Source organism: Mya arenaria, chromosome 4 (assembly GCF_026914265.1).
Source record: "Mya arenaria isolate MELC-2E11 chromosome 4, ASM2691426v1".
NCBI classification, from domain to species: Eukaryota; Metazoa; Mollusca; class Bivalvia; order Myida; family Myidae; genus Mya; species Mya arenaria.
Window position 1 is genome coordinate 54,386,478 of NC_069125.1, and position 25,372 is coordinate 54,411,849.

Consider the following 25,372-nt stretch of genomic DNA (forward strand, 5'->3'; position numbering starts at 1 on the left):
CATTCATTAGGCCTTTGTTGGAATATGCCGATATTGTCTGGAATAATCTGACGCAAGTTGATGAGGAAGTACAACATGAGGCGGCCAGAATTATATCGGGTGTAACTCAAATAGTATCTTTAAACAATCTTTATGTTGAAACTGGAATCGAACCACTCAAAGAAAGGCGACGTAAACATAAACTTATCCTATGTTACAAGATGTTTCACTTTCTTGCACCAGCATATCTAAGTTCACTGATTTCAAAAGAGTTGGCAATACTACTTCGTATAACCTTCGAAATGCAGAAAACCTTCGGAACATTTCATGCAAATCAGTTGTTGACGAGTTCAATTCTGCCATCAACTATATCCTCATGGAACGCCCTCCCGGAAGAAATTTTTCATCACCATCTGTGCCTTCTTTTAAATACAAACTAAGAACATAAGACAAGTTCCTGACTTCTACTACGAAGGTGACCGCAAATCCTGTGTCAATCTCGCGTAGTTACGTATGCACTGTAGCAATCTTAATGAACATCTATTCTCAAAAACATATTGTCAACGGTCCTGATAGTCAATGTGGTGAAATTGAGAACACCTTTCACTATTGCATCACCTGTCCATTATAAAGCGTCCAAAGAAATCATCTGATTGGTCAGTTATCAACCGTTGGTCAATTGTCTCTCCAACTGTTACTCTTTGGATCGAAGGAAGCCTCATATCAAACTAAAAAAACTTATCTTTGACAGCGTCCAGAACTATATACGTCAATCTAATTGAGTACACATATTAACAAACATTATCCCGATCCAGATCTGACCAGTGCATGTACCACCCCTCTCATTTCACCTTGTATTCTATCTTTATCCTTACTTCCTTCTTACTTATTGATTACAGTCTAAAACAACTTGTTTTTACACACCACGACTTTAAGATTATATTTTTTCAAGTCACCGCAACTTGCGCACCAGCCTAAGCAGCTAGAATGACCTACAGAAGCGAGATATAGTGTAAGCCTCAAGGCTTTATTCTCAATTCTGTTACACTATTGTTCTGTGCATAATTTACATGTTCTTTGTTTAAATGCATTTCATATTTGGTCTTTGTTGAGGTTGATTATGCTCAAATTTGTTAAACTAAACTAATTGTTAATATTATATCGAAATAAATATTGTTTAAACCAAGGCTTGTGAAATTTTATTGAACAATATTAGTTTATTAATATATGTTTAAGGTTTGACATTCGAAACAATGAAAATAGGCATAACATTTAAACATGAGGCACTATTATTGTGTGTGTTTGATCACCAACTGAGACAACTGCTGGCTGCAAAACATTTTTGGTCGAGAACAAATTTAAATAATAAACATATTATCTTATGTATATGTAATATAAATGCCCTACAGCTTTAAAGCTGTAACAAGAGAGTACTTAATGAGTCAACTAACACGAAATAAGTTGTTTTTGTTCAATCATATCAAATATGCTGAAGATATATTTAACGAAGTATTTTAATAGGAAATTTCGCAGAAACTTCTTGTCATAAACATTCCCTTAATAAAATAGAATAGTATTTCAGGCTTTGATTACTGTGATCATAATTTGGCTGTATTAACCCAGTTTTTGAGTATTCTCCAATCATGTATCCCGAAATCTATCAATAATCTATCAATAATGGAAAACTAAGAAGATTTGGATCTACCATTCGACAAAATTGCTCACCGGGATTGATTTTTCTCCAACCGAAGATGAAGTTTCCGCAAAATACGCTACGCTTGGATTGGGATGAACCGATCTTACAATCTCGGCAACGGAATATACATATGTCACAGGGTGAGAATAATGTGCAGCCAGACTGGTGCTCGAAACCGGAACCTCTCGCTGACAGGTCGAGTGCTCTACCGACTGAGCTGCCTGACCGCTTACACACCATCTCAACTCCTGTATATGTATCGGTACCGTAACAATCTTCCGCATAAACTGGAAAAGCGTCCTCGAATTTGAGGAACACCAGTGCTAATGAATACACACAGTTAACACTGAGAGCGCGTTATGCAACCAAACAGTGCTGCTGAACTCGTGATCCCTCGCTGACAGGTCGAGTGCTCTACAGACTGAGCTACCGGGCCGCTAACACAACTTCTCATCACCTGTATCGGTACAGTGATACTTATAATATAACACAGCTGTCTTCATTGAGTATAAAACCCTGCCTTATGCAGATAACCATTTTATACGTGCAAGGAAAATACTCAATCCTAAGACATAATAAAGCTGCAAAAGGAAAAAAAGCTAAACACCTTGCGTTCTCGAAATAGTGTGCTCAAGAATGGTAAAGGAAAGTAAATAATTAAGGTGATTTTATCCCTACAGTCAATACATTTGTATTTATGTTCAGAAGTATAACGATTTCATTCCGAAATATCTATCATATATGGATATATCATGCACGTAACTCTGAATAGCACATTTTGACGCCGATTTGCCATCCGTTTCAGGCACAAAAGACATATCAGAAAATGAACGTGGATCACTTACAAAATAACATAACCGAATGTCGGTAAGTACAAATCCATATATGGCCAGATAATCTGGTCCTACTTCATCGTTCGTGGAGGACTATAAAAATAAATACAATTACAAATAGCTTTTGAAGTTCTAAGACATGTTGAAGATCATCGCATGTTGAAAGTGAATAAAATCCCTTACAGTGCGGGATTAAAATGCCAGTTTTAGATCGAAATCAATTCTTCTTTGATGATACCACAATATACGTCAAGGAAATGACTGCGTTGTTTTAACGAATGCCCTTATATGGAGTAAATGGTAATTTGCTACTATTTTCTGATATATTTTCTGTAAATGTTTAAATTTCGTTTTCATATATTAAAGTAATTGTTAAGTAGACATCATTTTCAAGGAGCTTTACACAAGTAGTTAATTGAACAATGTAGTATCTTGAAAAGAAAACAGGAAATAGCAGTTGAACACCTCTGCCTTTTAAAAAGCAATTCATGTTTGTATAGCAGCACAAAGATTCGCTATTAGCAGTCATTGATGTCATGCACATACTTTAAAATGTACTTTTAACAATCCGTGCAAAAACATTCTAACTTTATATATAATCCACTTTGATTACTTAATATCTACCACGTTACCCATCTAATTGTCGATGAGAGCTAAACTAGAGAATGCCTTTCCTTAAAGATGTGTAGCATGAAAATCTGAGTCACGTGTTGCCATTCAATTTGTACAGTTTTCACCTAATATCAAGATTCCATGAGCTGTAAGACTTTGATAAACTTTCATAACGTACGATCGTCCTATTATGTCTGTAATAATAATTTTTCAGATTGGTATGTTTATATTTATTGAGGCTTATTTTTCTGGACAGAAGATTTGACATTCTATATATCTGTCGTTGAACCAGCGAAATAAAATGTCAATCAGCCTGCCCTACATAGAGAGTGAACAAGGGGGCAAGTTTTGGTGGGAAATATATTTATATTTCTTCCAACGCTTATTGCGTTTTATATAAAGGCTGAGACCTTAAATCCTAGAACGTATTAAGGTTTATTCTTTATTTGTCTGACATTTTCTCATACGCCTTTAAATATTTGTCGTCGCTTAAGATGGCAGAATAATTAAGGCAAACATTAATCTAGTTTGATATTTTAAGAGGTATTGTGGCATCGCTGAACAGAAACTTGTGCGCTTAACATAGCGCTAAAACCGAAAATACATGAAACAGAATTAGTTATTTTAAAGATAAATTTATGCGTTTCTCAATTCAAAACTCTTATGAACAAACATCGCTATTTTTCCCAGTAAACCTTGCAATTAATGTTTGTACATTTAGTCTATTCCAAATAAGTTTTCCTAAATAAGAATATGAATATTCTAAAAATGAAATACCTCTTCAAGCACATGACATATTAGCCATTTCCTTTCATTAACAGATATAGAATCGGGTTTGAGCCATCTGGCAGCTTAAGATTCTAATCTATGTGATGAAAATGTAACCCTCGTTAGTGTTTTTCCATCTTCTGCAATATTAACATCATGCAATTATGTTTGTTATTAAAGTCTGAATAAAGTGCAAGTGTTTTAGCACTGGGTATACATGGTCTATAATATTTAGTTCTGCAACCAAATTCTAAAAATATACATACAGACATGGAGTCTCAATTTCAATTGACATAAAATATATCAACATCTCCAACACTTTGAAAGAACCAGGCACCATACCATTCTGATGACTATAATATGTATCTCTAAAACATTTTGCCCATGATTTTTAATTAGGTTACCTCTCTTATCCCTAAACAGTATAATGTAAACTGTTCAAACATATTTGATATCATGGCATTGTAGTATTTTTCAAGCGGTACTTAATTACACAAATAGCTAGTGATGGAAAATATCAGAGTAAAATAGAAGAACGTTTTTATTTAAAGGAGCTTACATGATCTAGTAAATCATCATAAGCGTATGTTGTTAACGCCTAAACTCATTTAAACATGCCATACTAATGTTGCAATTTGCATTGGGCGTTGACATAAAGCTTGAACAAACCTCTGAAGCCGACCCTCCGATCGAGCTTGCCAATACTGCAAGTCTGACCATTCACTTAGGTCATCTAGAAGCCAATAGTAATACTATTTCTGGTACACGAACTTATATTGTTCGCTATGCTGAAATGTATTCATTGGCAAATCTTGCCAATATGAAAACTAATCATTAGATGGATTATATACGAGGCTGCCTATTAAATATGCCCATAACAATTAACACACGTCTTTTCATCAAACAAACATTTGTTCTTTTACTTATGTAAAAACTATTTATTTTATCTGTTATTTATTTAACAACAATCAAGAAGAAAAATAATATCATATAAACTTATACTTGGTCAATCTCGTTGCCACGACGCTGCACAGCAGTGTGGCCGTGTGTTGTTCGCATTTAGGTTTGTTTTTTGGTTTGTCTGACTTTTTCTTATACGACTTTACATGTTTGTCGTCGGCTTAGATGGCAGAGAAACTAAGGCAATACTTGATCTAGTTAATAGCTAGATTGACTGTGTTTCAAAGAAAAGGAGTCGATGTAATGTCATAGCTTTGGCGTCGTTGTACCGAAGCTTTAGCCTTTATCATAGTTTTTATGCCGAAAATGATATCCAAATAGAACTTTGCTCAGAGACAACGCACACATGTTAATCAAGGCCAACAACACTGGATTTAATACTTGTTCAGTTGCGCCTGTCTTTGACTGTTTGATTACTATTTGGCCTCACGAGATAATTATATGCATTTGACAGGCATGATTTCATATGAGTGTCTCCGCAGTAGGAAACCATCATACTTCAGTCGAGTGCTTCCGTTTGCTCATTTTGTCGTTCTTGTCATAGTCAGCTATTATGTTTTTCAGAGTTCTCAAGTCATTAGAAATGATTCTTATCGTGTTGAGGACAAAATTATTTTAATATAATTCATTTAAGTTCTTATTCAGTAAATAGTTAGTTATGTCACAAACAAATTGCAGGAATATGTTAAATTGTACGAGTACAATTATATTTCAATTGGTTTTCTGTTGAACGTATGAATAAAAACAAGATTTGAAAAGAAAGGTATTTTTAAGCAAACTTTGTTTAAACTCACACATATGATTTGATACGTCAATGAAGCATATGCAATTGTCCTGTGATCAACAGTACTGTAATATTTTTTCCATTTTTTTTTCAAAAAAGGGAAAAACCAATTATAATACACTTACGAATTAGTCAATTAATCGCATATAGGTATGGATTATCTTCAACAAAGAAGTTGACACATGGTAGTTTTAAAACGAAAAGAGAACGTAGAACGCATAAACATAGCCACACTAGTCCTTCCAGTCCTGGACGTATATATGAGTGTGGTTTGTGGTAATCAAGACGGACATGTGGGTTTTCTCTAGGTACTCTGGTTCCCCCCACAACACCCTCGCGCTATAAAGTGAAATAGAGAGTGATTTAGCAAACATTTATAGAATAATATTTTCGTATTTTTTGTTAAATGAATTTTAAGCTTCTCTTGAAGTACGCAGTTGAGGCTTGTGCCTGTCAACAAGTAACAGACACCAACCGGCTTCTGCAATTTTATTGTAGAAGAGTCCGGTTTATGTTACAACTATTGGACAGAAAACCCTGTTACCAATATGTTAACCACGTAGGCTTGCACTCATTACAAGACGGACAAGATCACAGACTGACCTTGCTTTTCTAATTCCAACGCCATATTGTCGATATTAACTCGGCAGGCCTCATAAGGCTTATATACGTTCATTACAGGACGCAATCACGTCTTTCCATCAAACTCATACTGAGAGTCTGGCGATGGAATTGCTTGTTTCTTATCTTCCACTTTCACTTGTGGCAAGGGTTTTCTGGTTGAGAATTGGGTTACATAACTATTTTGCATGTCATTTTTTCATGTACATGTATGTTTGGAGCCCTTGACGTTTAAGACAAATGTCGCATTTGGCCATGTTTTGCGGAACATTTCTTATAATTTGTGTTAAAAACGTTCAAACCGACGATTTTAGTTATTCAGATAAGTCATAGAAACACCTTACGAAGTATATTCTTTATAAATAACGTTTATGAATACAGTAATGGTACTACTTTCATAATGAAAGGATTATTATTCATTTATTTGAGTGAGGAGTACATTTGTATGAAACTTCCGTATGATGGACAAGAAAACGGAAGGACATTCGCAAACACCACACTACTTCGATACAATGCATCCGTTTTGCAGTCCGCATTACTTTCGGACATTTCATCCACTCAGATTATTAGTATAAAATATATTTAAACAGACACAGCAAAGAAACTAATGTAATGCTTTTACACACAAATACCATAATATTCGAAAAGATCATTAAGAGAGCAACTCGAGAGTCATGATCATTACTAGTGCCACACGAGAGTCATGTTCCAGTAGTGAATACCTTCGTGTAAGATACAATTTAGACTGTCATTGAGTAGTGAACACCTACTTTAAGATTGCTCCCTGTTGTTGTCAGTGGGGATGCAGTATAAATATAGTTATATTAAATACTATTGGCTGATATTTCATGTTATATTAGTGTTCTTATGTTTAGATTGTACGCTTAACAAAACGAATAGCATGAACACAGTTTTGGTTTGTTCTAAATCATGGTCTACCGAACAACTTACAGCTCTGTGAAATTTAACGCATTACTAATCCGTAAGGTTAAACTTTTTCAAGAAAGAAGACATGTGATATATGTAATGCTGCTTTTAATGTGATATATGTAATGCTGCTTTTAGTCAGAAAACAACTTTTATCATTCACACAGGAGAGAATCCAAACGAATGGATCACAATCGGTGCTGTGTTGGCAAACCAGTTTTCTTATCAATACATATGAATAAAACTACAGAAACAAGCTCAGAATCCAATGGTTTAAATATAAACCCTGTTGAATGGCACAGGGTGAACGCCGTATCAATAGCCGTATCTTTTACATTTCTGACAAATTTTAAATACATGTATGTATGAACCATAAGCACCCCTAGTCAGTGTCCAATAAGTTGGCAATAGGCTATGGCATTTAAGACTTAAATAATGTCTTAAGTAGGTGAACTCCTCAAACTGTCCATTATACCAGAGAAAACTCAGTATCGGCACTACGTTCAGCGGACTGTCCTTTTTCTGACATAAAACGATTTATGGCATTTCACCCTGACCGAAATATGTCTTGTAAAGTCAAAGTATGCCGTCAAATTCATATACTGGGCTAAGTAAGAAACGTAAAAGCATGCACTTGTACGGGAAAATAAACGGCATAAATACCCTTCACAATGCATTTTCAAGATTGGTTGCCACTGGTTTTAAAAACGTCCGAATACCATAATATTATATATAAGTGAAAGCCATCAAGCACTTAATAAATCTCAATAACATACAAGATTTGTCTTTTGTTTAGCATAAAGAATTTAGTGTTTATAGTTTATTTAACAGAATATCCAGAAGTCCATTTCCCATTTGGACAAAAACATATATATAGTTTAAAGTGTTCACATATGATTCATTGCATATGCCATACGAGTCGAACAATCGATATTCAATGTTGAATAAATAAACGTTTCATTAGATCAACATCATAAATGACCATTTTCATAAATATGCATGTTTATTATAAGCTTTACGGTGGTTTATATCGATTTATCATTGAAATAAAATTACTGTTCATTTTTTCAAAGAGTGAAACATTTTGAAATTTTAGGCCGCTCTCACTTAAAAATAAACACCAGCGCGCAGATGGTTGGGACACAATTTCAAGGAAGTGATGTTCGCATACAATTTGGCGCTCTTTCATTACACTACAATTAAATGTTATTTAATATCCTTTTAAGGCACATAACTAGTGTAATTTAAATTTTGGTGCTCAACCGGTAAAACAAAATACTATCTTACACTGAAACAATTAATTATCCTCTATGACGAATTTTGGTTTGAATCTTCTTTGCATGGTATAGATTAAGATGTATATCGCTTGGCAGTCAATTAAGTAATGGTTTTGTTTGGCCAGCCAGTTAGATTTGTCCACTGGACGTGGTTGCAGAGTGACGACAGCGAAACATCAGGAGACACAACGTGTCAACAGCCAGGCGAGTGCGTGGCGGTAGCGAGCCATAACCCGACTGCGTGTTGAATTATAATTGAACGTGTTTGCAGAGTGGCGGCAGCGACACATAAGGAGACACTACTGTACGTGATACAACGTGGCAACAGCTAGGCTAGTCCGTGGCGGACCCGACTTCCATCGTGTTATAGCGTAACCAGAGAAGCATCAAGAATCACAAAGTAGTACAACTATGCGACAGTGTGGCTAGCACGTGGCACAGCGTGTCACCCGGTGAATTTTCGTAAAACGTAGTGGTCAGAAACAGGGCAGGACGGCGCGACCAAAATGTGGCACTCTGACTGGTACATAAATAGTTTACGGATATTTACTTTATTTAGTTTATTGTATTACCTGAAATGTTTTGTTTAAAACGTTGTATATATCGGTTTTCCCCAATGGTTTCTCCAATTTGAGGTAATTTTGAAATGTTAGTATATTTTTTGTTTGCTTTGCTTTTTTTGATAAAGGGATTTGAATTGATATTCATAAATGATAATTCTTTGAAATTATTGTTTGTCTGCAAATTTTGAATTTAAAGTTATGCTACATGAATACTACTAAATAATTGGCCATCCTTATTTCTTACATTCGCACACTGGAAAACACGCCATTGGAATGCATGCACCAGGTTATTCCAAAAACAAGCTTTACTTGATAACACAATTGACACAATTAACATGGACACAATATAATGGGCGTACAAATGAGAGTAAGAGACGCGTTTGAATTAACAATTAATTAAGATGGAAACAATTTACTTATTATATACTATATGACATATAAAGTAGTTTCTATTTCGAGGAAAACGTTGGGCATTCTCAAATTAACTCTTATAATAAAAGAATGCCTTTAAATGGTGACTCATGTGTTGCTACAATTAAGACGGCAGACCTACATAGGCACGCAAAATCACATGCAGGAAATCGGCCATTTAAGTGTGGCTCCTGTAGTGTTGCTTTCCCATGATACAGCTTTACAAGACCACGTTCGAAGTAACACAGGAGAAAAACCATTTTTGCACAGAAATCTAATTTAAAAGAGTAATGTTAGATTTCACACCGGTGCGTGACCCATGTAGTGCTTGTTTTTCGAATGGGATAAGTTTACAGCAACACATAAAAACACATACAAAAGAAAAACATACATTTTGTGACCCATGTTGTGCTGCCTGTTTACGCCGCCACTTTGTAAAGATTCGTATTCGAATTCACACATGAGATAAACCATACAAGTTTGAAACGTGTAGTGCTGCATTTGCTCTTGAGGCTAATTTGAAGAACCATAAAGGTATGCACACATGTCAGTCAGGAGAGGAAGCATTTGTCTGTGGGACTTGCGGAGTAACTTTTACTCAGGGAAGCGACTTACAAAAACACGTAAGATAGTAAGGTTTGTATGTTAGACGTGCGGTGTAGCTTTTACTCTGAGAGGCGGATTACAATCACACAGGTGAGAAATCATTCAATTGTGAAATATGTGCTGCTACATATTCACAAAAAGCATCTTTGAAAAGCCGTATTCATATACACACAGTGATTTTACTCATGAGCTGCTCTGATTGCACACCGATAATCTTTGACATACCATTTCGAGTTCACTCTGAACAGCCAGGAAAAAATCTCTCTGTATGCGGTGCGGTGTAATTTGAATGCATACAAAATGATACATACAGGAGGGGAACAATGCCAGTGTTCCACATGTTGAGCTGCTTTTACACTTACAACAAATTTACACAAACACATAACAACACCTACAAGGGAAAACCGTATACAAATGTGAAACAAGCGAGCTTTTACAAGGAAACAGTGTTTACAAAATCATATGCGAATGCACGATAAGCCATACAGATGTGGCATGTGTTTAGATACATAGTCCGATAGACAAAGTTGAAAGACACATAAACACATTCATGAACTCACGCAGAATATAAAACATTTAAGTGCGACACATGTAGTGCTGCTTTTGCGCACTAACATTATTTTAAGTACACATCATAAATATCAATCTAACGACTGACTTAAGTGATTTAAGTGAGAATCGTGAATGTCATTCAGGAAAATCATTTTCATTTATAATTTACCACACATGAAAGAAACGTTACAAATGTGAGACATAGAGTTGTTTTTTTCTGGTGCTACAAATAGTTCAACCCATTGAGGTATAACAAGATCACGGCCTCTAAACGCCAGCTCCACCACTTAACGGTGGTACAAAGAAAATGAGCTGTCGATACTTACGTGGTTGAGCTGTGCCTTTTGTTTACATGAACAAACGTGATTATGGTTTACATTTCATTTGATACTTTTATTTAACGGACATATTTCGAAAATTGGGGAATGTGGTACCGTGTAAGAACACTTCTACTGTAGACTTGCTGGGATTTTGTTTTAATATTGTGCGAACGGTGGTGGCAGGATTTTTTCTACCGCATCAGACTTTAGCATATTTAGAGATATGCTTGCATTGCATGTACACACCGTTGCTTACACACCGTGAGAGTTTTTTTGTCGTTGTCGTTTTACATTTTAGACAAAATAAAGCTGACTTGCCTTATAAATCATGGAAGAAATCAATAGTGATTCCATGTTATATTTGATGAGTATAATTGCATAGATCTAGCAAAATTGCTTGCTCTGTTTAGTTATCAAATTGTGTATACAGCCGATCCTGTTGGCTCGAACTACTTGGGACCGGCGAAATAACCTCGAGCCTCCGGGATTTCGAGCCAAGCGAGAATGCTTACCATCAGTATACATAAATAAGTCTTTTACATCCAGTTCGAGCCAACGAGGAAATCAAGCTTACCAAGCTCGAGCGAACTTGGTTTGATTGTATATACTTTGAAATATTATATTAAACATACTTGTCTTTCATTAATATAATTATGTCTTTGAATACGCTGCTTGTGATTGTAGTTTCATTGTTTGGCGATTTTATAATATAGTATTTAAGCAACACATGTTTTATCAAAATACTATTTTGGTCTACATTTCAATCTGTACTTTACCATACACTGTATAGATGTGACGGTTGTGTAGCACGTTGAATCCTGTACTATATGTATATTCACAAAGCATCAACATTTTCCACAAGCCCCGATTAACAAATACGGAATGTGAGAAAAGCCTTAATGCGTTTTACTAGTACAAACTCTTTTGGACGTTTGCGATCTTCTACCATTGGGACAAATATAATAATATTTATAACTGTTGCTGATTTTACTTGGATGTTTCATGTATTGACACATATATTTTAAATTAACAATGCGAAGTTCTCACATGAACATTTGCTTTTCGATCAAAGTTCACCGGACCAATGAACATGGGACGTAAATATTAATTGATTATGTGCCTTAAAATAGGATCTTTGTTAATGTATAGCATCAAGAATTGTCCATGTTGTATTCAAAGCCTTAAACAAGTGAGCGAAAACCATAAAGGTGTTCACTATAAAGGTAGACCGCTAATACTGACGACGGTGTGCATGTTTATACACAAGCAAATTTACTCAATGGAGAAATCACACGTGTGTGGAATATGTGGAGCTGCTTATACTCTTAAATATAATTTAAATCGCCACATGGCAATTCACACAGGAGAAAACCCGTTCAGGTGTGAGATATTTGGGTCGTCTTTTACGAAACATATTATAACGAACTTCACATGAGAACACATACCGGAAAGAAACCATACAAATGTGGACATTGTAGTTCTACTTTTTCTGAAATTGAGTCTTTATAGCGACATATGAACATGCACACAGGGGAAAAGGTGTGAGCTGTGTGATTCTAGTTTTACTCAGAATAGGTCATTGCAGAGCCACATGAGAATACAAACAGGAAAGAAGCCATACAAGTGTGAGGTATGCAGCGTCACCTTAACAAAAACTTGGACTTTACATAAACATAAGTTTATACACACAGGGCAGAAGCCATACAAGTGTTTGGTATGCAGCGTCACCTTAACAAAAACTTGGACTTTACGTAAACATAAGTTTATACACACAGGGCAGAAGCCATACAAGTATGTGGTATGCAGTGCCACCTTTATAAAACTTGGACTTTACATAAACATAAGATTATACACACTGGGGAGAAGCCATACAAGTGTGAGGTATGCAGTGCCACCTTTATAAAAACTTGGACTTTACATACACACAAGTTAATACACACAGGGGAGAAGCCATACAAGTGTGAGGTATGCAGCGCCACCTTTACAAAAAGTTGGACTTTACATACACACAAGTTAATACACACAGGGGAGAAGCCATACAAGTGTCTCGTTTGAAATGTCACTTTTGCACAGAATAATAAGTGACAATTTGCGGGTACACACAGGCGAGAAACCATACAAATGGAGTGCACACCGGCGATCGGCCATAGGGGTGTACAAGTTGTAGCGCAGCGTTTACTCAAAACACTTCCTTACATGTTCACGAGAGAATGCACACGGGAGAAAGACCATACATGTGTGACCCTTGTGGAGCTGCGTTTTCCCACAAGGCGAATTTCCAGAGTCACGTGACAATTCACATAGGGTTGAAACCGTATAAATGTGAGATATGTGATACGGCGTTTCGTCAAAAACAAGTGATGCTATAACACATTAAAGTCAACAAAAGAAAGAAAACATACTCTTGTAGTACTTGTGGTGTTGTTTATACAACGAAATCACTGTTTAACAGATATAAAAAAAATATGAAAATACATTCGTAGGAGGTAATACTTGAGTTTTAACCCTGGTAACAGAAGCATTAATAATACATTCAAGAAAACACAAAATGATACATAAGAACTAATATGGCCACGACATGTCTTATTTTGAATTACACGGCGGAAGAAGTAACATAGTTTCCATGTGTGTTTTTGCTGTAAAATGGCTATTAATGATGTGTGTAAATTTGTTTACTCAAAGAGTTTTCTAAAATTCCTCGTCAGACTTTTTCTACAAAGAAATAAAGAATTGAAATACCATGTCTGGTTTAATAATCTTTTAAGTTTGGCTATTTGGTCTTTGTTTGAGTCTATTATAAAAATGAAAATGGAGTTCTTAAATTTCAAATACATTAAGTTACAAGCTATTGCACATTCACACTTCAGTTGAAACTTTTGAGGTAATCATCTTTAAACACATTATTGCTTCTTAGTTGTTGCTGTTTTTGAATGAAATAAACATGTATACATACAAATTACAAATTATTTTTTTCTGTTTATTTTAAAGGGACAGTTTTCATTATTAATATCTCGGAAATTACTGCAACATAATATCGTGAACGTTGAGATGTATTAAATACAGATATTGATATTATACGTAATATCATCATTATTCCTAATTTAATTTTCAACACAAAATTTGTCATTTTATTAAAAATATATCTCAATTGCCATATAAACGCGTCCAAATATTAACAAGGGGCAAATATTCGGCATACAAATGCAGCCGTTGTGTTTTTATTCAATACTTAATAGATAAGTCCCAGTACCAAACATTGTATGCTTGGGTGATACATTTAGAACTACCAAGAGCTGATCTATTACAAACAATCATAATTATGATCAGTTTTTCAAGGTGGGGGCGACATATATACTATATAGTGTGCAAGACTTGTTGTGGAGTACTCAGCTTATGAATTCACAGAAATCATGAACTGTCCAGTAGATGACAACTATTGACTTTGAGGTCATTATACCAAAGGCTTACGACGATGACCTAAAGTAGAGAACCAGTTCTAACAAGAACTTGTGGAGTCCTCAAATTGTGTGTATTTAGTATGACAATTGCTTATGGTCAATCGATGAGCGTTGCTGATTTCGGGGTCAGTAGGTTAAAGTCAACTGTTCTTTACTAGAAAATGGTGAGTGATCAATTACCTGTGAGTCACCAAACGTACATACATTGATATTTGTAAGGAGATAGCTGCTATTGAATTTTGGGGTCAGTAGGTCAAAGTCGAAGTTGTTCTTGCTTGCAAATTTTGTATGCACAGTAGTCATGACCAGTCGCGGATACCTTTTTCGAAAACACACGGTCCTTCTATCGTCAATCTTAGTAAGGTCGGTAGTCACAACAAGAAGATGAACTTAATTCTCAGGTCCGTAGGTCAAAGTTATTTGAACCCCTTACTAGTTTACGACGCTTAATCATACAGTCCCAAAACTCAGTTCCAATGAGTGTCATGAACAGAAGATGGTCCTTATCAAAACTTAGGTCAAAAGATTTTGATTGGGGTTACCCCGAACACGTTACAATTCATACTAAATTTGGTTCGACAATAATTGCCTTTTACCTTAGGCGACACGTTTAGTTTGCGGAATCCTATTTTGTACACATGTTCGAGTGTATATAAATTATTAAATACTTGTAAATATTAATGTATTTGGTAAATATGATAAACTGTTAACGGCGAGGTTGCTGTTTTTTTGTTTCGCTCTATAATATATATCTTATAAAAAATGTTTATTACAAACATACTTACAATGTGTATGTTTAAATTGAATTAATTGTAATTAAAAGCACAGGTAGCGAACATAAACCAAAGAATATATTTTTTACTATCCGTGTCCACAACCCCCTGGTCAATTAGGTTGCGAGATCGGTTAAAATGGCTGATCTAGATTTGAAAAAGTTACATGAGTTGATAATGAATATGTCCAAATACAATTCGAGGGTTGAAAGCGAAAAGGTTCTATCTGCTTCTTTATTTAATGTCACTTAGAACCTTTTCGCATTCACCCCTCGAATTGGACTTGACAAATAGCCGAATATGCCACATTATGCATGATTTCAATCATAATATAGAAAAACAAATAGAAAGCTGCAGTAACTTGATTAGTAGTTTTCAATCATTTCTTTACATAGTGATTATCAGCAACCATGTGATACCTTTCATTTCAAATGATACTAAAGGAATATGGTAGCTACAATAATGAGCGATCAGTGATACTTTTTTATAAGTAACGCGTCACGAGTCTGCCATAGTAAACAAATCGTCAAAAGACTCGTTGACGGACATTAAGGTGTACTAGGAGTATGGGATCCCCTACACATCATCTTCATGTTTTAACTGTGTTAGATCCAATTTTAAACCTACCTACCTTCCCAGCCTGAGTGAAAAAACTTGAATAAAACAAACTTGTTCCAGTTTCTTAGACAACAAACGCTCACGTGATTAAATAATGAAATGGATTCTCTAACGTCTTACAAGAACTTACACTTTTCGTGCTATAAAGCAATGTTTGTATTAATTGATTTTATTCATTTTTAAATTTCAGCGCCCTGATCTTTTGAGGTTAGTTTTTTGTTAAATGTTTTTTTTTACGACCCTAAAGACAAAAACATACATTCCTAATGATGCTGAATATAGAATTAATTGAGCATGGCCTTAATAACAAAAACATGTTCGATTGTCGTTTCCATCAATACAATATGTTGCCTTTATACATGTTAGCTTTGATATATGAAATTACATCATAACATTCTACAGAAGTGTTATGTTTACCGAGTTCTGGAATGAATAAGTTAGTATTGATAACTGATTATGGTGTACAGGACGTTAATTTAACATACGTTAAAAATATACTTAATTGTTTTCTCACAGAGGATACTTACGGTAAAAGCTAATTGTTTTTAGTGTTTCTATTTAACAATTATGTATAAGAACTTTTCTAGGCCTTTTTAACAAACATGTCGACATGATACACAAAATCAGAAACCAAATATTCTTTATGACATTTCTTACTGTTGCCTGTCATAAATAAACTACTAACACTTCATTTGCTGTTCTATAGGTTGACTTTAAAGTACAAAGTAATCATAAACCCAGAGCAGAAATCGCACTGGAGCTATGAATGTGGACACATTGTTATCAGAGCAGTAAGTTTCCGACTCGATATATACAAAGTTTTCCTAAAGATTAATATCATCATATCACTACATCTAAAACAAAACGATCGATAAGTATAGATAATATTAAACATAAAAATACGGTTTTATAATTACTTCAGTATAAATATTTGTATTATACTTCATGTACTTGTGAAATTTTTATTCTGCAAAACCTTAAAGTTACAAAAGTTAATTCAACTGTTAACTTTTAAATAAGCTGATTCCTATAAATATAAAGAATATCTTAATTTAGTAAACCGAATTTTATTTTCTTGATTTGTGATATCTGTATCGCACTAGAAGTTCACTTACCGGACGTTAATACTTTAGACAGTTACCGGAAACACATGAACGCATTTATTTTATTAAAATAAACTTTACTTTTCTGTTTTCAGGGAGGTTCAATATAAATTGAGCAGCCTGTTTTTCGGACTTTTACTGGTTGCGTTGATATTTCTTGCCTTATACATTCTTTGGAAATGGTGCGGCGAGGAATCTAACAATTCGACTGTTTCAAAATCAACTTCCGGTGAAAGACTCTTTATGAAACCCGTATATGCACATGAAATTGAACCTGGAATAGTTGTACTGCAAAATGAAAACGGGGATTACTTCAAAATTTTGAAAGAATATGACATGAAGGGCGGTAACCAGTACGGTTCCTTGTCGTGTACGAAACCGGAAATGACGCAACCAAATCGGGAAACCGAAATGCTTTCAAGTCTTCCTCAATCGTCTTGCCAACCACGTGATTTCCCTCTTCATGCAAGCGCGCCGCCATGTTTGAATGATGAAGTCAACTCCAGAATGCTGGAAAGGAGAAGCAATGGTGCAGAGTTTCGATCAGTTGACTTTAATCTCGGGTCCGGAACAAATCCACCACCATATGGTGTTCCGTAAAAATAGGTGGTAGTATTTGTATGTACTACAACTATGTATTCTTACATAGTGTTCAAGAAATATATGACAGGTGTCAGCCAGAATGACAATGGAATTATTTGGTCAAATTTGCTAGTTCTCTGTTTGCACATATTAATGATTTATATTAAATGAATACCGACCTCCCAAAAGTACACACTTTTTCATTTCTAGTGTTCAGTATTAACTGCATATTATTATTTTGACTTATAGTTAAATAAAGCAACCTCGGATATATGTTTTTCATGGGCTGTCTGAACTGTTTAATTGAATTATATATGAAATATATATATACTAAGTAAAAATGTTTATGTTTTACGTCGTTTAAGCAACGATAAAGTTATTGCCTTTAGATTGCACTTTGTTCTAAGTTTATGTCAGGCTACTGATTTTCGTATAGCTAAAGTCAGGTTTTGCAATGATGTCCTACATAACCTTATCCTTAAACTTGAAACAGTCGAGCTCATAGATAAATTAGCTATTAACGAATTTTATAAATGACCCCAAACAATATGTTTGTTTCCGGTAACATCTCGAATAATCATTGAAGATTTAGGTAGGAAGGTGGCCACAATATGTTTTCATGGAGTGTTTTATTTTTCATTGTAGACCTACTTTATGTACCACGCTTGATTCAAACAAGAAACAAATTTCCCACAAAGAATCTTCCCTTTAGACATCAATACATGCTTTGGTTTAAAGGTAAACCTTAAGAGCTAGCATTAGTATTTATTTGGGTGAATTTGGAGAATATCACGATCATTCATTACCATCGAGTGCAGCTTTAAACCTGGGTCTGCGTCTTTTTCCGTTCTCGTTTTCTGAAAAAAATGTTATGACAGATGTGATATTCTAATGAATGGTTTGTTGCCCTTGCGTTCAAAGGAAAATTGATCGAAGTACGAAGAATAACGGTCCCGTCGGAGTCTCGATATTTCAAGGCGATTTATTCAATGAATATCATACAATGAGTGTAATACTATTTTGTCCAATACTTGGCGGTTTCTCGGCTGCTTTATAGTGAAAATAAAATTATATGTATCTGGTGATAGTCATACAGGTCTGGGACCAACTTTCCGGTCGACATTGTCAATGCTGTGGTCATATAAGCTCATTGCCATTACGCTTTGCCCATATACTCGTATTGTGTATTCGCTGATCTTGTTCCTGAGGAGAATCTAAATCTGATATTTGATTATGTAAATGACATTTTTTTCGCGTATATACTAATAATACCGTTAATATAGTCGGCCCACTAGCCTTTAGGCATTCATTTAATTTCTTGGCACATGACATACAGAATGGTCAGGACTTACAATATATGACAACCTTTTAACTGACATATAGGAAACCAATGTAAGTTAATATAACCAGTTTTTAGTACCGTCACTCACGCACGATACTTATTTTAGCATTACGGTTTTAACTTTAGCCAAGCTGTTTTACGTAAGCAGTGGCGATTGGTTTGATTGATCTCAAAACATCAGCGTGGCATAGACTATTTTGGTCAATAATAATTTGACTTGTTAGTCAGTTTACTTTTATTGCCATGTGTTGTTGTAGCTTTTAAAGGGCGCATACTTACGCTTTTGCTACTATCATTATAATGCACTTACAATTCAATGAGAATGCTACCCACATGTACTTAGATACACTATTTGCATATTTACGTAGTGTATGCTTTTATTTGTGAACTAATAAAAATAAACATTATTTAAATTTCAAATTCCATAGAACGATTCGGCCGCTGAAATCGTTCTGTAGTTCTGTAGAACAAGGTTTGAGTGTTATCTATATTGTGTGCATATAGTCGGCACTTACGGTGATTACGGAATGTGCACCATGTCCGTGGGAAGGACCAGTTTCGTTTAAATGTGTATTTCTACTTGCAGTTTGGAGTACTCCAGATGGAGCTATCGAGGATTGCATCATTGTATTTGTTTTCAATGTTTGCTTATATGCTTTAAGGGTTTAGCACGAAAACGTGCTGTGAAACATTTTAATCAAACTATCGTATTATTTCTTCAAATATTATTAAATCCAGCGCAACCACTTAGGACTCTTAAATTACTTGAGGACGGTTAAAATATATACAATTCGCATTAACCTGTTACACGTAAGCCTAAGGTTATCAGTGTTATCGTGTCGTTGTTTATAAACCAAAGACCAAAATTAAAGAGGTTGTTCCAACTCGGTAAACAACGGGTGGCATTGTGTTTGCATGAATGTTCTGAACTTTGTTAAAGTAAACAGCTTGTTAAAAGCACCATTAATATCTTTTATAGATGAACCATTTTTTAAGTGCTAAAAATAACCACAGCTGAAACAGCTGTCTCTCAATAAGTAAGAAGTCTGCATGTTAGGGTTAAAATTGGTCTTCATTATACTCAGCGGTATTGAACGAAACCATAATTTGGCCTGACCGATGTAGCGTTTCGTTCGACGTATTCACCGCACCTAATGTTCAGATAATACAAAAAGAGGGTTTTTTAGTGACTGCTTCTATTTTTCATCGGATATATCGAAAATACCATGTCAGTGCCCACGATCATCATATTCTGACACACTTTAATGCCCAAAGACGTTTTCTTGTGTAACAATGTTGCATAGAACAAGTTAAAATATTTACATCTATACATCTGGCAATTTCGGGAGGGCTGAAACAGTTATATAAAATCAGTACTTCGTCTAATTACACTTAGAAGGGGAAAATTGATAAGTATTCAATGTTTTTTCACAGATATTGATTATATCGGAAAAAATGTTTGATTTCGTCCGTTTTTTTTTAATTAATCTTGATACCATGAAACTAAATACATAAGGGTTTGCACAATACGGTGGCATTATCCACAAGCATTCGTCTCTCTTTAAAAATAGCGAGTGTAAAACTATTTATCTTCGTCTAGTCAAAAAGCAATGACATGCTTCCTATTGTAAACTTCCAATACAAGAGGTAGTTACAAGACAACGGATAGTTATATGAGCGTGGATTTGTTCCAAAGAATCTTAAAAGTCCCCTTACAATCAATACATCTATTTCAAAATTACTATGATTTCATTCCGACTGATCAAACATTCTCACGTAGTAGTTGTGGTAAATAGCAAATTGTGCCTCCTGTTTAAAGGAGAAATAATGGTCTTAGACGTTTCCGGACATGTTGGTCAATGAGTATCCACTCCTGAGTGCAACATTATTGTATTTCAATATTGGGTACTGGAATGTTACAGATGATAAAGGAACAGAATGCTTGAATCGTGAATTGCTACGAACAGAAAACCTTTATCCATGTGAACGTTATGGCCGAGGTCTCCGTTTAACCTTTTAGTTATAAGTTTCCAGAAATGCATTCATGGATTATTCATGCCAAAAACTGTAAGCATTATTACGCATATTAAATAATAAAAATAATACATTATTATACGACATATTAGGACATGTTACCGGTAATTATACAACTGAGCGGCAACAATATACTAAAACAATCAGCATACAAAATTATGAACCATTTAATATGTGAGTTACCGCAATGGAACAGTCGTTAAAGTCTGCCCTATAACTGTTCTTGGACCTATAAATGTCACTGGTATTCTTATTCAGGCCCAAATAATAACCTTTGGTATACCGAAATTATAATGAAGTTGGTAGGCTACACATTTACAATGCAAGGTCATTCGTTTATTTATTCGAAATACAACAATTTATTATACATAATATTTCTTTTTAAACGTTACAAAAATAATATAACAATAATAAAATTAAGCTGTGCATTAATAAAGATTCATCTGAAAATATATTTATACACAGGTGAAAATTTCAATGAATGAACGAAATCTGATAATTTTCATATACCAACCGAAACATAATATTGACTGACTGGTTTAGTTATTGAGATCAAATTACGCGTTTTGCATTTTTATACTGCTTTAGTATTTTAATACTGATTACAATGATCCATATACTGGGCAGTTGCCTAATTCCGGATCAATTTTGAAGTTTTCTTAAAATATTGTCATAATTACTGAACATAAGTGCATGAAATTTTAATAGAGAAATGTTGGGTACTATATCAACCAAAATGGAAAAAGAATAAAAGAAAAAAACAAGTAATTATAATATAATATTCAGTACGAAATAAGGGCATAAACGACGTCCAAAAGCCTGCATTCAGTGCCTAAATATTCGGATTTTTTCAAAGAACAAAGTAAACATTATTAAGTCAATAAAAATATTTAAATGCTACTTAAATGAACATCATGTATTAAATGTTTAACCTGTATATAAATTTTATACTTCTCTGAAGTATTTGTATGTGTATTTTCGGCGTATCCGAACTACTAATTTGTCCGAATTTGCATAATTTTGAAAGTACGAAACTGCCTTATTTTTGCTTCATTTTCATATCAAATGCTGCACAACACAAAACAATGACATCGTCTATTTATTTACTTTTTATGTCATTGGCATTGTATTTCGTGATAGACGATAAGTCATAAACATTGTATAGTAGGTCTAGTGCTTAAAGATAACCCTGTCGAACCTCAATATAAAAGCTCGCGCTGTGATGTCATCCTCCACGTGACTAAATATTGACATTTATGAAAGCAAAAGTTTAGAGGTATTTATTTTGGGGTTATACTCGAATAGCTGCACTTTTGTGTTGTTTCTGTTGCTATGGAGGTCAGTTGCGTAGACTGTGATCATTCTATATTGATCACGGTCGCCGAAACGCTTTTTAAACGATTTCCGAATATTTAGGCAAATCCGGCATAAGGCAACTGCCCAGTATAGATCTACAGTGATTTGAATTATAAATAAAGTTAAAGTCGGGCATATGACGTCATATTCCCCTATGATATTACGTCACGAATCTCATCGTTTCCATAGAATCATGCGTCTGCTTTGTGGACTGAAATGAGATTTGAAAACGCTGTTAATGACAACTATCGCTTAAAACATTTCCAAGCCTTTGCAGGTTTGACCATCATTCTGTAGGCATATTTGGTTGACAAAAACACGCTTGTTGTATTGAAGTAAATCAGAAACAAAATTATATTCGTGGTTAATACATTAATGTTGATAGTTGACCCGGGACCTTTTTGGAACCGACATCATTTATTAACAATAGAAGAGTAAGACACAAAATTCTGTTGTCTAAACGCTCATCCATCAAGAGTCGATATTTATCATAGGACACAGTGGTTTTAACAGGGTGTTATAGATATAGCCAACAGATATTAATAAATTACACAAGAGTGAGTTCTTACATTAATATTATCAAGACAAAAAATAACAACAAGCATCATAATGCAATACCTAGAATAAGGCAACTGTGCAGTGTTTGTCTTACCTGAGAATGTGAGCGATGAAGAACATGAGGAGGATGAGTATGACGAGAACAAACGAGGCCGGTGCGAGGACGGAGTAAATTGCCAGGGTAATCTCGTTCTGACCCTCGTCCGATTCTTCCGTAGAGGACTCAACATTTTCGTACACTGACGTCGAGTTTCCCTCCGTTTCAGGAGGCACAAATGACATATCACAGTAGAATATGGATTAGTTCCAAATTAACTGAACTAAGTCGGTGTTCAGAAACACAGCCATTTTCAGCCACGTTTATTGTATCAAAGTACTTAAATAATGTTACCACGTTAATAAAACTAATCTTCCCAGCTGAGGGTTTTACTAGGTGTTCTTTTAAAATTGGTAATCAAAAACATCGTGGTCTCCAAAGAATGGCAAAACCATGGAGAATATCAATTAAACACAAAATTAGAAAATGTAGAACATTTCATAGGAACTTTCAAATACTCATTTTTCCACGAATAAATCATATTATGACATTATATCACAAGAACATTTTACACTGGCAGCCACAACGACGCCTTAACGAAGAATGTTGGTCAGTCCGAGTATTCGAAGTTATTCCAATAACAAGCAAGCATAGATATCCGAACGCCTTGCGAATTTCCGATCACATCTGTTAAGAATCTTGTATTGAATACTAAATATGTGCCCATACACATCCAAAAGATCCTGCAGACAAATATTAAAGAATCTTAAACAAGTTAGGGAGACACGATTTCATTTTCCTGTGTCGGAATAAGCATTACTATATACAAAAGAAATGCGTGTACAGAGTTTAAAGATTTGGTTAAATATATATATTATCCCGAATCAGAGAATTACAAGGAAACAATTAATTGGCAAACTGTTGTATGTGTACGTCTTGATATTAATGAACTGACCAGAAATATTAAATGCGCAAGAAATTGTCTAAATTCACCGAAAAATGCTGTAACACTTGGTATTGTCCATGGTCAAAACACATCTGGAACAAATTCTCCTATTGAGGTCCACAATGCTGAAAGTCAACATTTAGCACAGTACTCTTGTTTCTCGAAAAATTCGAAGATTATAAGTATCTTCCATGGCCGAGAGTGTAAGATAGGTTCATTCCGACCCGACCGTAGGGTGTTTTGCGGAAACGAGGTTTCCGCAAAACACCCTGCGCGAGGGTCGGGATGAACCTATCTTACACGAGCGGCTATGGTAGATGCTTTTTTCTCCCACCTCAGTTAAACAACATTAAGTAAAAATGTATTTTTTGCTGGAACTCTTTCATGCTTAGTGAAAATAATTTCGTATGGATATGCGATAGCACGTGGTTGTCATGGATATGCGCGCAGTGATCCAGTTAATGTTAATAGTCAAATCGGTCTTTTTAAATAGTTCTAAGGAGAATGAAGCATTATTTCTAGAATGGTGCGTGAAAACTGTTTTATAGTGACATTTGAAGCGAGAAGTAATTAATTAGCGTTCTAAATATTACCATAAGACAAGATTTCCTTGATGCTACTGACGACAGTCTTCAACAAGGGTGGTAATTATAATGAGGTGACCATTAAAAAGGAGTTCCATACGGGCATTTTATCTTCGCCCGTGGGCAAGATAAGAATATCTAGCATGGTTAAATTATTGGATCTATGGATCTGAGGTGGGAGAAAGAAACTTCTCAATTATCGACTAAACTCAGTTCACTTTCTGACAGTGTTTAATGTAAAAAGAAAGGAATTTATTTTTATTCATCATCAATTCTGATATCGTTCAGCCTTTTTTACTATTTCACACCACAAAGTGTTGTTTTTTACCTCAAGAAGATCATCATTAATGCATAAAATAAGACATTTTGATAAATTACTTACGTACATTTCTTGATTGAAATATCAAGTAAATATTTGAATATTTTCAAGAGACTGGGCTTGTGTAAGGAAGGATCTTGACTCCAACAGAATCACGACCGCCAGGTGATTACTCTTAAGAAAAAGGGACTCCTCCTTTGCAAAGTATTTACCTACTTTATAAAATAACGACATACCCCGACCATGTCAGTAAAAAAGTGACCACCGAACAAAACCCACTATTTTTTTTATTGTATATCAAATAAATATATAAAATGTAAACAATGCTTTGGTACAGATATTCCTGTTGATACCACTACTACTACAACTATTAGTGATGATGATGATGATGATGATGATGATGATGATGATTATGATGATGATGATGATGATGATAATGATGATGATGATGATGTCAGCGCTTTGACTTTAGATGACTCGAAGAAACCGCGATTGTTCCTTTATTTTGACTTAAATAGAATCATGGCCTATCGGTCAATACTCTTTAAGAAAAAGTGACCGAACGGGTCATTATTATTACACCGACCCCTGGGTCATAATATTATGACTCCTAGTATATAACAATATAATACATGTTCTTACATTGAGTTTATATTGTATAGTTGTTTCTGTCCCTAGGCAAAACGGTTTTAAAATTTGAGAAAAAAAAAATGAAATGTCCGCTGATGGTTTGATCGGATACAAAAGATGCGA

General features: G+C 34.8%; 1 protein-coding gene across 2 annotated transcripts; it reads left to right on the forward strand.

Annotated features, from left to right (window-relative positions):
• Nucleotides 1-16,121: 16,121 nt before the first annotated feature.
• LOC128231418 (uncharacterized) lies at nucleotides 16,122-17,723 on the forward strand. 2 transcript variants are annotated; one of them, XM_052944233.1, is made up of 3 exons: nucleotides 16,122-16,194; nucleotides 16,465-16,549; nucleotides 16,957-17,723. In XM_052944233.1, exons 2-3 carry the CDS (start codon nucleotides 16,521-16,523, stop codon nucleotides 17,459-17,461), a joined length of 534 nt encoding a protein of 177 aa, XP_052800193.1. In that variant the 5' UTR covers nucleotides 16,122-16,194; nucleotides 16,465-16,520; the 3' UTR covers nucleotides 17,462-17,723. The 2 variants fall into 2 exon arrangements, with proteins under 2 accessions (XP_052800193.1, XP_052800191.1); XM_052944231.1 differs by having other exon boundaries at nucleotides 16,165-16,286.
• The last annotated feature ends 7,649 nt before the right edge of the window (nucleotides 17,724-25,372 follow it).